This window comes from Chanodichthys erythropterus, chromosome 12, assembly GCF_024489055.1.
Source record: "Chanodichthys erythropterus isolate Z2021 chromosome 12, ASM2448905v1, whole genome shotgun sequence".
NCBI classification, from domain to species: Eukaryota; Metazoa; Chordata; class Actinopteri; order Cypriniformes; family Xenocyprididae; genus Chanodichthys; species Chanodichthys erythropterus.
The window spans coordinates 33,406,266-33,422,627 of NC_090232.1; the positions used below are offsets into that span (position 1 = coordinate 33,406,266).

At 36.5% G+C, this 16,362-nt stretch overlaps 1 protein-coding gene across 1 annotated transcript; it reads right to left on the minus strand.

Annotated features, from left to right (window-relative positions):
* Window positions 1-257: 257 nt before the first annotated feature.
* tesk1a (testis associated actin remodelling kinase 1a) lies at window positions 258-16,362 on the minus strand. Its single transcript, XM_067403350.1, has 11 exons — window positions 16,207-16,362; window positions 15,191-15,742; window positions 11,582-11,703; window positions 11,324-11,372; window positions 11,095-11,241; window positions 6,222-6,304; window positions 5,945-6,035; window positions 5,773-5,856; window positions 5,400-5,486; window positions 5,151-5,247; window positions 258-4,267 (listed from the first exon to the last, which is right to left on the minus strand). Exons 2-11 carry the CDS (start codon window positions 15,353-15,355, stop codon window positions 3,222-3,224), a joined length of 1,971 nt encoding a protein of 656 aa, XP_067259451.1. The 5' UTR covers window positions 15,356-15,742; window positions 16,207-16,362; the 3' UTR covers window positions 258-3,221.

A 16,362-nucleotide genomic window follows, 5' to 3' on the forward strand; every position in this document is an offset into this window, starting at 1 on the left:
AAACATTTTTACTGTTAAACATCTTACTGTCAGTCTTGTTCCCATCTGATAATTTTGCTGACAGGAGAATGCAGGCCGGATTTGAACCTGCGTTCCTATAAACACAACAGTTCTTCTACGAGTTAATGACACTGTTAAGCCTCTTCGCAATGCAGTTTTATGATTCAGCTCTGCAGCTAAAATTTCAAATCAGTTTTAATGTAAAAAATGACAATTTATACATTCAATCTTTTTTTATTTCATGACATTTTCATAAATAACAACTTGTTGACATTTATTAAAGCTGCTGTTCCCCAGAACTAATAACAGTAATCATAGTAATAAGTGCTTTGTTTTCAGAGAAAGAGGTTCTCTCTTAGAAAGAAACAGATATTTATACAGTAACATGGACCTTACAAATCCATCCATGCCCCATCTGCTATAACACCACTTCATCACCGACAGAAAGGAGGCAAGTTCTCAATGTCTATATTACAGTTCTCTTGTGTGCATGGAAAACTATAAATCAATCAGATATTTCATTATCAGCTTTCTGAGTTTTACAGCCCAATTCTATAATTCACAGATTAGTATTAGAAAACATACTTTTCAAGAACCTATAACAAGTTAATTTATTTTAACATTTCACTCGCCAAACTATAAGAAATATAACTTACTGCTTAAATCAAGAGCACTTATTGCATTCATATCTCATCTGAATTCAGATCAGAATAAGACAAAAACGCCTTGAGACAACTTCACCTCTGATGCCAGTATGAAAGGAAGTTTTGATGCGCTAGACAGCTTCTTGCCTATTGTCATGCATTAATATGTACAGATCACTCTTTTGTACAGTACTCAGCATGCAGAAACTTCCTATGCTCATCTCATAAGCAGAAGTACGTTGACAAGCATGAGGAAATTCAGTGGACGTATTTCTGAGGTGTAATTCAGCATTACAGAGATTCTGTCTGAGATTCTGCTTAAAAAAAGCAATGCAAAAAAACTTCTCAGACTGAATATAAAACACAAAGCAGATTTGTTGAGGTGTGTCATATAACTGTCATGAGTAAATGGCATCAGAAAACACTTTGTGCAAGATGCTCTTTTGCTTTTAAATACAATTCCATACCTTGAACATCACAAAAAAAAACTGAACTAGATCAAATGTGAAGGTAAATGTCCTCAAACATGACTCATGTGAGAGGAATCTGTTTAAAAAAAAACAAAACAAAAAAACAACAGCAGCTGTGATCTAACAAGAGCGTGTCCTCCTGACCACTAGGGGGAGATAAAAAAATGAATACTGCTATCCTCTACAGGCACTCCTACACATCTTCATTTGTGTAAAACTCAAACATTTTCAAAAAAAAAAAAAAAAAAAAAAAGCATATTAAACAGTACATTTTACAGAATTACCATGATTTACTGCATACACTGCATCTAAACATACATGTGTATCACAAAAATGTAACAACAAATGTCTGACATCAGAACCCAGTGTCACACACCCTCACAGCAAAGTGAAGAGCACTCAGTCTTTCAGAGGAATGCTTATCTAATAAATAAATACATGAGATATACACAAATGCTTGACATGCCACTGTTTTCACATGGGTCTCCCTTATTACAAACACAGTTTTTTTTCTTTTTCTTCATTTTAAACACAGTGGCTTTGAGTCAAACATTTATGGAGCCAAAAAGAGCACCCAATAAACAGCAGACAGTATTGTACAGTGATGATATAAGTTATTCTGAATTACAGTAATAAAAAAAGACCATGATAAAGAACTGGCACTATGGAACCAGCATGCCTTTCATTTCTCACTTTTAACGTGTGTGTATCTCATGCACACATTTGAAGGTATAGTTCACTCAAAACAGAAAATTCTAGGACTGCAAAAAAAAAAAAAAAAAAAAAAAGATATACATTGCGATTTAAAATTTTCAGCTGATGACTTATATAACTATATTTGCAAAGAATTAATCATGAAAGGGGTGATTTTGTAGGGGAGTGCATTTGCATAGAGAATACAAATAATTTAAAGGTGCAGTGTGTAATTTTTTGCAGCATCTAGTGGTGAGGTTGCAAATTGCAATATAGAGAAGCCAACACAGGACAAAAATGTTGTCATCTGAAACAGCAAAGATTATCAGGCCAAGCAAATACACTGTATAGAGCAGTTTGTCCATTTAGGGCTACTGTAGAAACATGCCGGCGCAAAATAGTGACTTAACATGTAAGGTGACCCGCAGTGTATGTAGATAGAAATGGTTCATTTTAAGGTAAAAAAGCACAATGGTCCATTATGTAAGGTCTTTATACACCACACATTTATGAAAACAGTTATGTATATTATATTGCCTTTCATTTCTGTCAATAGATCTTCCTAAAATGTACACATTGCGCCTTTAAAAAGCTGAAAAATGTGTGAACCATTCTTTTAAGGGCTGCACAATTTGAAAATTTTGGGTGTTTTCAATAACGTACTGAAAGCTATATCAGATAGCTTTAAAAGATCTCTTTCCACTTGAGATTTTACTGGCCTCAATCCCACTGTTTTTGTCATGTTTTGTTAATTGTGATTATTATTAAATAATATATGGTAATAATACTATTGTACTGTAAAATTTAAAAATTGATTATTTAATAAAAATAATTCTAATTTATAGTAAAACCACCAAATTATTACACTAATATTTGCATCTTAGTTACTTTATTTTCCAACGTTAAACTATCAAGGTTTTATTTTGGCGAGTTGCCAGCAAATAAATATATGCACTGCTGTTTTCAGAGTAAAGCGTGGCACTGTGTTCATTTACACACATGCTTTTGAAACCGGTAGTGCATATATTTATTTAATTCAATTCCAGCCTGTGCAATCTGACAATCACACTAAATTTGAATTTATTTCGATATATCGTGTAGCCCTAGAAAATGATTTACTCACCCACGTGTCAAAAGACTTTCTTATTCTATAAAAAAGAAAGAAGATATTTTGAAGAATCTTTCAAATGTTTTGTCTAAACAATTAAATAACATTGGACCTGACTGACTTTCACTGTCTAAACATCTTCTTTTGTGTTCCACAGAATTTTCTTTTTTTTGGGTGAACTATCCCTCGATTTCACTGTTTCAACCCCCACTTCATCCAGTAAGATAACCATACTGACATCGGGGATGCCTGACTGTGTTGCATTGTAAATATTGAGCAATTTCTGAGATGCTGCAGTGGTCATCTTTAGGTCTGGGCCTCTGGCAGAGGTAACCCTGGCTCACAGGTTGTACTGGATGGAGCCAGACCCGTTGCTCCCCAACAGAGCAGTCCTTTTGCTGTGGCTGCAGATGTTTCCCCTTTGTTGAAGTTCCTGTAAGGTCGTCGTGGGGGTCCACGGCGCGAGGGAGGAGCTCTACGCAGGCACAAGGAAGGGAAGCTGAACCCAGCCAGACAGCAGGTCGGACATGACATAACATCGTCTTGTTCGTTAGTGGGCGGTAAAAGTTCTGGGCCGGGGCCTCGGTATCCGTTCAGTCTAGCCCATGCAAATGGCCGCCCAGGCCTCAGAAGTCCATTGTTGTTGTCCAAACGGGGAAGGGGAGGTAATAACGGTGGTCCGTTGGAGATGGGCGTAACCCAACCATTGGACTGTAAGGATGGGGAATAAGAAGAACCACTAATAAGCCGCTTTCCTGACACGTTTCCTTCTGCTGTGTCGGGCGAACTACTACAGTCCATGGGCTCTGGGAGGCTCAGGCCCTCCTTCTCCACCTCTTCCTCCTCCTCTTCTACCCGTTCTAAAGACACCATATCTAAGTCCAGAACCAGGCCGGAGTCCTCCACTGCATCTTGCAGTCCTTCCTCCTTCTTCTCTTTCATTCCATCTCCCAGTTCTTCATTTCTCTCCACCTCTTCCTCTTTCCAGTACTCTTGGTCCCGTAAGAGTGACTGTCGACCCAGATCGGGGGTGCACGGCAGGGACCGACACCTTCGAGGGGGTCCTCTGAGCCCCGTGCTCCTGTTTAGTGGTGGGGAGGCACAAGGGTCTGGAGGTGGTGGAAGGGTAAAGGTAAGAGAGATGACAGATTTGCTAGGGGTGTCGAACAGCTTGATGCGACCACCGTTGAGGTCTTGGCGAAGAGAGAATGGGTTGACCCGTGCAGGCGTGCCTAAACATGGTGATGTGGCAGGGGGCAATACGTCTGACTGACTACGTGACAGACGCTGGTCACCAGGATAGCATGGTGAGCTTCTTCTCCTATACGGGCTGACGTCAATGGCAATGGGTTCTGAGGAAACCACAACAATGACATTACTTCTTTAAAAATGGTAAAGAAAGTGTTGTAAAAGTAGTACCTATAATTAATAAGTTTAAACCAGTAAATGTATTTTTTAAAAAGTGTATTTTAAATTTGCATATAATGTACACAACCATTGAAAAGTTTGGGGTTAATAAGAGTTTTTTAAAAGGTTTTATTTGATCAAAAATACATTAAAATCAGTAATTTTGTGAAATATTATTACCATTTAAAATAAGGGTTTTTAATTTTAAAATGTAATTTATTCCTGTGTTGGCAAAGCTGACTGCATAATTACTCTTCAGTGTCACATGATCCTTTAGAAATCATTGTATTATTTGGTGCTTAAGAAACATTTCTTATTTCGAATGTTAAAACCAGTTGTACAACTTAATATTTTTGTGGAAAAACAGATATTCTTTTTTAGAACACCATTTATTTCAAATAGAAATATTTTGTAATATTATAAATGTCTTTACTGTCACTTTTGATCAATTTAATGCATCCTTGATGAATAAAAGTATGGTAACACTTTATTTTACACTGATGTAGTTACATGTTACTTCATGTTCTTACTATAGTAATAACAGTAAATTATGCATAATTACAATTAACTAACCCTAAACCAAACCCTAACCCTAACTGTAACTCTATAGTAAGTACATGTAGTTAATTAATAGTACTCAGTACTTATTTGAGTTATTACAATGTAACTACAGCACTTTAAAATAAAGTGTAACCAAAAGGATTAATTTCTTTTAAAAAAATAACTAAATAAATAAATATCTGACCCGTGTATAAATATGCACGTGGGCTTAAAATCAATAATTTATTTCTTTAATTAATGCCTATGTTATTTGTAACATACACTTACCTAGGATGACAGGAACTTCAGTCTTCACTCTTTCTCTCTCGATCCTCTCAAGTGTCACTACTATTTCAGAGAAGGCGGGACGACTGTTTGCACTCATCTACCATAGATATAGATATAAAACACACAATGTTTTATATTTATTTATTTATTTATTTTTTAAAACACAAAAAAAATGAGTGAATAACATAAACAGTTTCATACAGTTTTATGAGTTTACAGTTTGATTGTATGTTTGGGTATGTAGCTTACATTGCAGCAACTAACAGCCAGGCAAAGGAATGAAGGTGGACAGTCTCCCACCATATGCCCAAAGGTGTCCACATCCAGTCCAAAATCCTACAGTCAAACAGAAAAATTGTATTTCATACAAATTACACTGATCAGGCATCTTCAGACATGCAAACAGAATACAAATACACACGTAGACAAACTTGAAATTACCTAAACAACAGACTTTCTAATAGACTAGAAAAAAGACTTTCACACAAGGTTTTTGTTCCAAAGTTTTTGTCTTTGATTAAATTTAGTTATTATTTGACTTTTCACAGAAACTCCAGACTTGATCTATATCTGGTAAACCAGCTTCTTGATTCTATGCTTGAATTTGTGTTTCATGATGTACCTCTGTCCGTGGGAGGATATCTGGGTCAGCCTCAATTCGAGCAATAATCTCGCAAAGGATTATTCCATATGAAAAGACATCCGCCTGTGGTATGAAAATGACATAAATAAAGTTACACAAGCACATGAGCAGAATTGGACGTTGATTTGTTAAGTTTTGAAGGACAGGATACCTTCTCATCGTACAGCTCTCCTCTTAACATTTCTGGAGCCATCCAGTAGGGGGAGCCCACAACTGCTAAGGGTTGCTTTTCAACACCATCACTGTAGACAAGCAAGACAAACATTTCATGCATCTCTTCAGTCAGTAATTGAGTTGTAATGGTTGTTTGGAATAGCATTCTGAATATAGTCTTCCCAGATAAGTGTCATACTTCTGCTTGTATTTCTGGGTTAAATGTGTGTCATAAATCGGTATTATTTCTGTTATAATATAAGGGATGCACTAACCTATAATCAGGGATTTTCTCTGCCAGTCCAAAGTCCCCAACCACAGCTGTAAAAGCACCATTGTCACAACGCACCAAACAATTCTGTAAAAGAATAATGTGTCAGAGTGTACATTTTAATATTTTTGAACAGTCTTAACCTTCCCTTTTTGTCCAATAATTATAACAATTTGCAGCAAGCACAGTAAATAGACTTTCTTTTTTTCACATTAAACCAATACAAAAAGCAGAATGTCCTGCATAGGCAGTAGTGTAGTCTAGGGTATATAATAAATAATGTTGTTTGACCACCTAGCTTTAAAGGGATTTTGCTTATGCTCACCTGAATATGAGAGACCATACATACTGTATATCAATAGCAGTTCGTGGAAGATTTTAAAACCAAGCAGAATTCTCTGCCATTATCTGATCTCTCCCACTTCACAGTGAATGGGACTTGTTATTAGTGGCAATTCTGTCTCACCGTCTGCGTTTTGATTTCAGCAAATCAGTTTGGCTGAGTGCAGACAGTTATTTAAAAAAAGAAAATACACCCTGTTGAATTCTATGTTTTTTTTACATATCAGGACATAAAAATCATCTGGTCTTTAGCAGGTCTTAAAATTAATTAAATATAACCTAAGATGAACAACAACACATGGCATATTACACTGTCATTATTTATTTAACAAAAATAAAGCCAAAATGGAGAAGCCATGTGTGACAAACTAAGTACACTGCATCCCGATAGCTTGTAGAACCACCTTTAGTAGCAATAATTTGAAGTAATCATTTTCTCTATGACTTTATCAGTCTCTCGCATTGTTCTCGAGGAATTTTGTCCCACTCTTCTTTACAACATTGCTTCAGTTCATTGAGGTTTGCGGGCATCTGTTTATGCACAGCTCTCTTAAGGTCCTGCCACAGAATTTCAATCAGGTTGAGGTCTGGACTTTGACTGGTCATTGCATTATTTACATTTTCAGCTTTTGTTGTAGATTGTGTTTTTGGGATCATTGCATGACACAATTTCGGCCAAGCTTTAGCTGTTGGACAGATGGCCTCACATTTGACTCTAGAATACTTTGGTATACAGACAAGTTCATGGTCGAATCAATGACTGCAAGGTGCCCAGGTCCTGTGGCTGCAAAACAAGCCCAAATCAACCCCCCCCCCCCCCCCCCCACCACCACCACCACCACCATGCTTGACATTTGGTATGGGGTGTTTGTGCTGATATGCTGTTTGGTTTATGGCCAAACATCTCCACTTTGGTCTCGTTTGCCCAAAGGACACTGTTCCAGAAGTCTTGTGGTTTGTTCAGTTTCAACTTTGCAAACCTAAGCCGTTCAGTCTTTTTCTAATTGTACTGTCATGAACTTCAACATTTAACATGTTAACTGAGGCCTGTAGAATCTGAGATGTAGCTCTTGGATTTTTTTCTCTGACGGCCTGAATTTGCTGGGACGTCTACTCCTGGGAAGATTGGAAACTGTCTTGAATGTTTTCCACTGTAGAATGATGGACTTCAAATTAGGGCTGCACGATTAATCGCATGCTATTCTCACGCGCATTTCGTCAGTAAAGCCGGTTCCCTGATTACCGCTAAATCGCCATCACCTGCTTTTAAACGGAGCGCCTTTTAATAGACAGAGCCGTAGTTCACAGACAAGCCACGCAATATCGCGTTCATTATCGCAGGCGATTCATCTGCGATATGAACGCGATATTGCGTGGCTTTTCAGTGATCTACGGCTCTGTCTATTAAATGCCGCTTCATTTGAAAGCAGGTGATGGCGATTTAGCGGTAATCAGGGAACCGGCTTTACTGACGAAATGCGCGTGAGAATAGCATGCGATTAATCGTGCAGCCCTACTTCAAATTGCTTGGAAATGGCCTTGTAACCCTTCCTAGATTGATGGGCAGCAACAATTGCAGTCCCAATTTATATTAGGTGGGATATATTTATTTTTTATAATATATTATATATTATCATCTAATATAAAGTGGGACCACAATCGCTTCTCTAAGATTGCTGATGTCTTTCCTCTTTGGCATTGTGTTAACACACCAGAATGCTCTAGATTAGCAAACTGACAAAACATTTATCGCACTTGCTGATCATGAGTTAATGATGAGACATTTGATTAGCAGTGCCTGACTGTTACTTACACTCTTAATTCCTATGAGAGCAGTAAGGGTGTACTTAGTTTGTTACACATGGCTTCTTCATTTTGGCCTAGTTTTTGTTAAATAAACCATGACATGGTGTAATACTTCATGTATTATTGTTCATCTGAGGTTGTGTTTACCTAATTTTAAGACCTAACAAGGACACACGACAATGCATAGATATATATATATATATATATATAATCTCAACAGTAGTGGTCAAACGTGATATTCAGCCTATGTAAACTGACCTTTTCACCCTTTATGTAAATTATTAAACATTTGCTAAAGATTTTCTTAAGCATATTGTGTCATCATGCATGGAGTCAATTGTTTTATTTGTGATAATGCAATAAAACATGCCAAATTGTGCAGACATAATTTTTTGGCCAGGCTGTCATACGAAGAAATTATGAACCCAACTAAATATTTATAACTTGTGCTGTAGTCAATGTATGTTTTTTTCCTGTGAGCTTTTTGTTTTCTATGCTTTTTTTTTTGCATAGTACAATAAAACCCGTAGCTGTAGTTAATCCCTATTTTTAAATTAAATATTTATTATAATGATAATATTTATTGTACATAAATAGGTTAAGCAAAACAAATGTTTCCTGTCAGAGATTTCCTTTCTAGCATTTAATTCAGGCAAAACAATTGCACACTTACTTAACTGCAAACACTGAGGCCCTGTTTACACCTCGTATTAAGAGGTGTTTTGGTCAATCGGATCACAAGTTGACGAGGGAGCAGGGCCGGTACTGGCCAAATGGGTGCCCTAAGCAGAACTGTATTGTTGTGCCTCCCAACCCAACCCCCTTTACAAACTCAGTACCTTTTTTTTTTTTTTTTGGTGGTGGTGGTTATAAAAATAGACCTAAGCAAACAAAAGTCTTTAAAATGACTTAAAATACATAGGCTATATAATAACAAAGAGGCAGTAATAAATGTTTCAACAAATATAACAAAAGCAAGTTATTGTATGTTTTTTTAACAACACTGCCAAAATACATAATGCCTGCAGAGGCCGTCAGCGGCTAAGTGATTGTTGTTGTTACACTTCTTGCTATTGTTTAATCAAATGTATGATCAAATCCTTTTTTAATTCAAATGTGAATTCAAATGTCCACTTAATCTTTAATATTTGTCCACATCTTTATGATATAAATGCTGCAGCCACTGTAATTTCTTCAACAAGAACGTTATCAAAACATGCAGAGTTAGAGTGAAGTTATTTTGAAACCGAGGTGAACATTTAAGTATTCTCCTATGTTAGCGTAGATTTATATATGATAGCACTATGTTATTTTATGTTATCATATTTTAAATAGTTTAATATATCATGAAACATTAGAAAATGGTCTAATTATGATTTTACTTTTTATTTAATATTTTGGCGAAAGTGAGCACTCAAAATTAATTGAGGAATCGTGAAATCTGGCTACAAATATCTTTACCATGGTTCAAAATCCAACGCCTAGCACATTAAAATATTGAAATTATAGCTATGAAAAAAATGCATTAGTATCAAATCAGGCAGATGCGTTGGTGGTGGTCAAATCCTTAACGTCGTTAAATACTTTAATTAATCTCACCCATTAACTACAATAGTCAAAAAAAATAAAGTTCCACATGTTTGTGAACATACCTAAAAATGATGCACGTGATTAATCTTGTTTTCTTTTCTTTTTCACTTCTCAGCGCCAAACTGCTGTTGTATGAGGTGGGGGCGGGGCGAAGCGGGAATTGTGTGTGCTTAAGTTACTGCATTCTCAATAATTATTTTTAATATGTTTCTGTTTACATTTATTTTTAAGTAAATATTACTAAAAAATTGCCTACAGAATATTAGTTACATTTTTTTTTGAGCAAAGGTGGTGCCCCCCTGGGAGTTGGTGCCCTACGCAAAATGCGTACTCTGCGTATAGGGAACTGCGGTACTGTGAAGGAAACACAGCTTTCATTTCTTTTATGACAGCCACAAGACGGCTGAACGCGGTGAGTGCGTGTTAGAAATAAGGAATGGTGAGAGAACATTGTGCTTGGTACATTTTTCGTCTTCAAACTAAACTTGTGTATTCAGCTGACAAAGTTTAAATCCTGTCTAGCTAGCGCACTTTCCATAATGTTTACACATTAGGTTAGTAGGCGGAGAGTAGGTGGTCTTTTGCTCTGTTTGAATGCATTCGACCACATGAGCATTTTCACTATGAAAGCAATCCGGTCGAATGCATTTTCGACTACCTCTGAAAGTGGTAGAAAGTGGACAATCCCATATTCATTATAATTTTTAATGTTCTTAAATATTTAATGCATGTTTGAATAAATAAGTTATGACAGCCACTATGTAAATGTTTATATTTCAAAAGCAAAACATTTTGGAGTAGAAATATGATAATGTAATTCTAAACTTTATTTATAATAAAAACATCATTGAGTGTAATTTAAGTGTTTGTATATAAATAAGTTAATTTAACCTTCCCAGCCCTAGTATCGAGCATTGTTAACTTGTGAGCCGATCAACTAAAACGCATCTTAATACCAGGTGTAAACAGGGCCTGAAATGACATACACTACATGGTACAGTACAAATATTTTGAGTGTCCTTTATATTGTCCAATATTTTCCTATAAAGACCCAAGATTGTCCCTTGTTTTCCTTTGCTTAAATTGGCAACCCTAGTGCTGGTAGAATAAATAAGTGAATTGAAATTCAATGTCTGTACCTTAGACGTAAGATCTCGGTGGAAAATGCCCTTGCTGTGCAGATATTGCAGCCCTCTTGCGATGTCCAGAGACAGACCTATCCTCACAGTCCATGAAAGATATATGTCACTGTCCAGCAGCTGCTCCAGGTTGCCCCCATTTATGAACTGTAAATGTAGTCACACTACAGTTATTATCACATCAACCAGGATTAACTCTTGTAGTCTGGATTTCTGTGCAATGTCTTACCTCTGTAAGAGCATGAAGCTGTCCTTCATGAACACATACACCCAAAAACCTAAGAAAGACATCAAGGTGAGTATTGAAATTATTATTATTATTATTATATTTATTTTCATTGTTTGCATTCCTTTTGTGAATATGCATCTTAACCTTGGATAATTCCTCCATGATTTAAAGCATTCCATGCATGCAGAGAGAAGTACTCCCTAATTTTTGTTTTAAAAAAAAAAAAAAAAAAAGAGGAAAAAATGGTGAGTGCCACACCTGAGGATGTTGGGGTGGCAAAGGCGGTTCATTAGTTGCACCTCTCTCAGCATGTTAGCTTTGTTACTGGCCATTGTGTTCATCTTCAGAGCCATCACCTGGCCTGTGATCCTGTGCTGCACCTGCAGAATACACACACATAAACAATGTTTTATATACTATTTTTCATCTTCAAACCAAACTTTTCGTCTGAATTAAATATGGCTTTTTGGTTCGTATTAGTGTGAGAGAGTAAGACAGAGATCCAGTGCAGTATGCTGAGTATTAATAGTCATTAGGCACTAATAGGCTTTCTGGATTTCCAGTCATCCCATCTAACCAGCTGGATTCCAGGATACAACGTCACACGCAAAACTAAACAAGGGCTTCACCCACTCCCACACATGATCCTTCACCAAACACCACAGCATTCATCATCCCACGTGTATAAATCAGATATCGGACTGACTTTGATTTATAACTACAACAATAATTCATATTTCATACTCTGTCCCTTAACAAAGATTCATTTGTCAGTCAGACGTAATTCTTTTATTATACCATTTTATTCCAAAAATGTTTTAATAAATGCTGACTTCGAAAAAGGAAAAAAGACCAATGACAGTTTGGCACAAACCACTTTCATGAAACAGTAAATTTCTTAAAAGTTAGATGCACAGCTTTCTGCAGAATCTGTGCCAAACAGCTGTTTTTCTTTATTTATAGAGAGCAATAAAAGTCATGCGTCACATATTTTCAGACCTCATGAGTTAGGGCTATTAGTCATGCTCACATAGCTTTACTACTGCAAAAAATAATATCTGTAATACTGATGTAACTAACCACTAATTAAGAATAAACAACAAGTACTAAATAGCAGTAAAAGTATAATATTCTTAAAAAGTATAAAACGAGTGTCTTACTGTTTTTGTTAATTATTAAATTTGGGATGGTTTGAACTTCATGAGAGTCAGTTGTGGTCAGGTTTCACTTACATCAAAATTATGTTTTAAACAAATAACCCAGAATATTTTTTCATTATCTGCTTTTAAAGAAGAAAATCTGAGCTACCAACTGTTGAAAGAGGTAAAAACTTTGGATGAAAGGAGTATTTTTGACTTGAAACAGTCGACGCAAACATAGGCCAACAAACACACGCATACCCCTCTGTGATGAAGCAGACAGATTAGGGCAGGTTGGTAATCTGATTATGCTGTCGAGTGGAACCGACCTGTCTTATCATTAATCACAGACACTGTTGCTCTTGGACATGTATGGACACTGTGCTATTATATACAACACAAGATGATTGAGAGGCAGTGATATCTAAAGCTATTACACTCTGTAGTTCATGAGACTTTAGGATCTATATATGTTTTTTTTAAAGGATTAGTTCATTTTCAAATAAAAATTACTCCAAGCTTTACTCAAGCCATCCTAGGTGTACATGACTTTCTTCTTAATGATGAACACAATCTGAGATATTTTAAGAAATATCCTGACGCATCCAAGCTTTATAATGGCAGTGAGCGGGACCAACGAGTATAAGCTCAAGAAAGTGCATCCATCCATTATAAACATACTCCACGCGGCTCCGGGGGGTTAATAAATGCCTACTGAAGCAAAGTGATGTGTTTGTGTAAAAAAATATCCATATTTAACAAGTTATAAAGTAAAATATCTAGCTTCCGCCAGACCGCCTTCCGTATTCAACGTACGGAGAAAGTGTAAAATGGCATCATGTCAGTTCTGTAAGTCGAATAAGGAAGCCGTAGGACGTAGCGTAAGCTTTTTGAACTGTAAGAGTTTTACACTTTCTTCGTATGTTGAATACGGAAGGCGGTCTGGCGGAAGCTTGATATGTTTTTTTACACAAACGCATCGCTTCGCTTCATAAGACCTTTATTAACCCTGTGGAGCTGTGTGGAGTACGTTTATGATGGATGGATGCACTTTCTTCAGCTCATACTCATGACCCCTGTTCACTGCCATTATAAAGCTTGAATGCATCAGCATATTTATTAATATAACTCTGATTGTGTTCATCAGAAAGAAGAAAGTCAAATACACCTCGGATGGCTTGAGGGTGAGTAAAGCTTGGGCTAATTTTCATTTGAAAGTGAACTAATCCTTTAATTGCACAGGCCTTTTTGGCACGATATTGAAATAATCATGATGCTAAAACATAAAAACGTAAAATTAATTATGAATTATTATTAATATTATTGCTACTGTTAATAAAACCATAATGATTATCAATAATAACAATCATTATTGTTTAATACATTTAATATTATTTCTCACTTCTATTTTAAAAGGTTAAGAAATTATCAAACAACACATTAAATAACTTTACCGTGATTACCACTGTTGGCTGCTATTAGAGACCCACCAAATAGTGTCATTTACTGGTAGACATAAAATAATAATAATAATAAAACATTAAAAATGTTTAAGTTGATAAGTGAATATCCGTTTAAAAATTATACAGTCAATGCCATTTTTAGTTGATTCAGCTATAGCCTCCTGAACTTTGTTGATCATAATTATTTATAGTATCCATGGGTTGTTCAAATCATGCAAACTCCTCTGCTTTCATCCCAAACTTAAAGTCGTTTAAATTGCAACTAATCAAAAGGAGCAACCTTCTATCAGGCAAAGCACGACCACTTCAATAAACCTACGAAAGTGGATAGTAGTGTGTGGACTGTTGGTTAATTTAAAAAAGTAAGTTACCTTGGTTGCCTTAAAGCGTTAGTTCACCCAAAAATGAAAATTATGTCATTTATTACTCGCCCTCATGCCGTTCCACACCGTAAGACCTTTGTTCATCTTCACACAAATTAAGATATTTTAGTTGAAATCCGATGGTTCATGTGAGTACAGTGGTTCAATATTAATATTATAAAGCGATGAGAATATTTTTGGAGCGCTAAAATACCAAAATAATGACTTATTTAGTGATGGCCGATTTCAAAACACTGCTTCATGAAGCATCGGAGCACAAATGAATCAGTGTATCGAATCATGATTCGGATCGCGTGTCAAACTGCCAACGGCTGAAATCACATGACTTTGGCGCTCCGAACAGCAGATTCGATACACTGATTCATTTGTGCTCCGAATCTTCCTGAAGCAGTGTTTTGAAATCGGCCATCACTAAATAAGTCATTATTTTGTTTTTTTGGCGCTCCAAAAATATTCTCGTCGCTTTATAATATTGATATTGAACCACTGTACTCACATGAACCGATTTAAATATGTTTTTAGTACCTTTATGGATCTTAAGAGAGGAAGTTTCATTGCTCCCTATGGAGGCCTCACGGAGCCATCGGATTTCAACTAAAATATCTTAATTTGTGTTCTGAAGATTAAAGAAGGTCTTACAGGTGTGGAACGGCATGAGCAATTAATGACTGAAATTTCATTTTTGGGTGAACTAACACTTTAAAATTCATTGAAATTAAAAATTTTAGTTAATACAATGAAGGCGATTAGTTTAATCAACAGAAACTCAAAATATTATGTTTTCTGAACCACATTAATTAAGTTGATTTGAGAAAAGAAAAAAAAAATGTTATAACAAATCATAAAAATAATTTTTACAGTGTAAAAAAGAGGAAAGATTACCTTAAACACTTCTGAGAAGAACCCAGAACCGATTTTTTCACAGAAAAAATCATCGATTCGTGCCAGACTGGACACAGCACTTCGCAGTGCCCGGTACGATGACGGCCGCATCCGGTTAGGCCCGTAAAGGGCATGCAAAGGTTCTTGGTTATCATCTTGATCCATTATTATGATGGACAGGCAGGCAGCGGGTCCCTTCAGCGCAGCCAAGTCCAAATATCCATATCCCGAGTGAGATGATGCACTACAAATAATCACTTACAAAAACAGCTCAATACTAGTAAATGGTGTACAATCCTGTGTACCACATAAAATTACTGGATTAAATATTCTCCAAAAAGGGCAAATAAGTGCACATGATGAAGAGTGAGCTCGGGCTGTTTCGCGAATGATGCGGTTGCCATGTTTCATATTCCTATATTCCGGTCGTTAAATCAGTCTTTACTCCAGACAGGTCGCGCGTTATCGCTCACAGTTCACAAGCAGATCTGTCCTCCCCAATATCTGTCGCCAGCCTGCCAGTAGCTTCACTCCCACCGGTTTTTACAACACCTGCAAAAAAAGGTTTAAAAATAAGTCTCATTGCTCATTTTTTTAAATAGACATGAGCTGATATATCAAATGAAGCCCAATAAATGACGACAGCAAGAACGAGTAAAATCATTCCAGCAGTATGAACAAATCTTATTTCAAGCTCTTTAAATAATACAGCAAAATAATTCCAATGGCAGCAAGAAATGCGGTGTGTCCGCACCATCTGTCAAGTCTGGCTACAGAGGATCCATTGCGGATTGTTTCTGACATGACCGCTGTCAGGGCTTGCTCTGAATGCAATTTATGTTTCGCCTTTAACGATTTTTATAGCGACTACCGTTTTGCAGACCTAATATTATTTTCTATTAGACATGCGAATTTATAATAAAAGCATCTTTTAAGTATGCACATGCAACCAAGGACGGCATGCACGTAGCCGGGCCCATGCGGCTGCCACCGAGCATTATGGCACATAACGTTACCTGATTTCAGCAGATCGAAGAAAACACTTTCTCGTTTGAGGACCAAGGTTGCATTTAGCAGATCTTCAATGTTTTGTCAACATCTCGTTCGCAAGCTGTCACTGTCCGTCTCGGCCATAGTGTAACGCTTACACCGCTTGTAAATTTTCCCGTTCC

What these genes read in the sequence shown, in the direction of transcription:
- tesk1a (XM_067403350.1), bottom strand. Translation starts at nt 15,355, where the DNA reads ATGGATCAAGATGATAACCAAGAACCTTTGCATGCCCTTTACGGGCCT. An exon ending in TGCCACCCCAACATCCTCAG is followed by an intron (nt 11,373 to 11,581) that starts GTGTGGCACTCA and finishes TGTCTTTCTTAG; the next exon opens with GTTTTTGGGTGTATGTGTTC. An exon ending in TGGCTGTTAGTTGCTGCAAT is followed by an intron (nt 5,248 to 5,399) that starts GTAAGCTACATA and finishes TATCTATGGTAG; the next exon opens with ATGAGTGCAAACAGTCGTCC.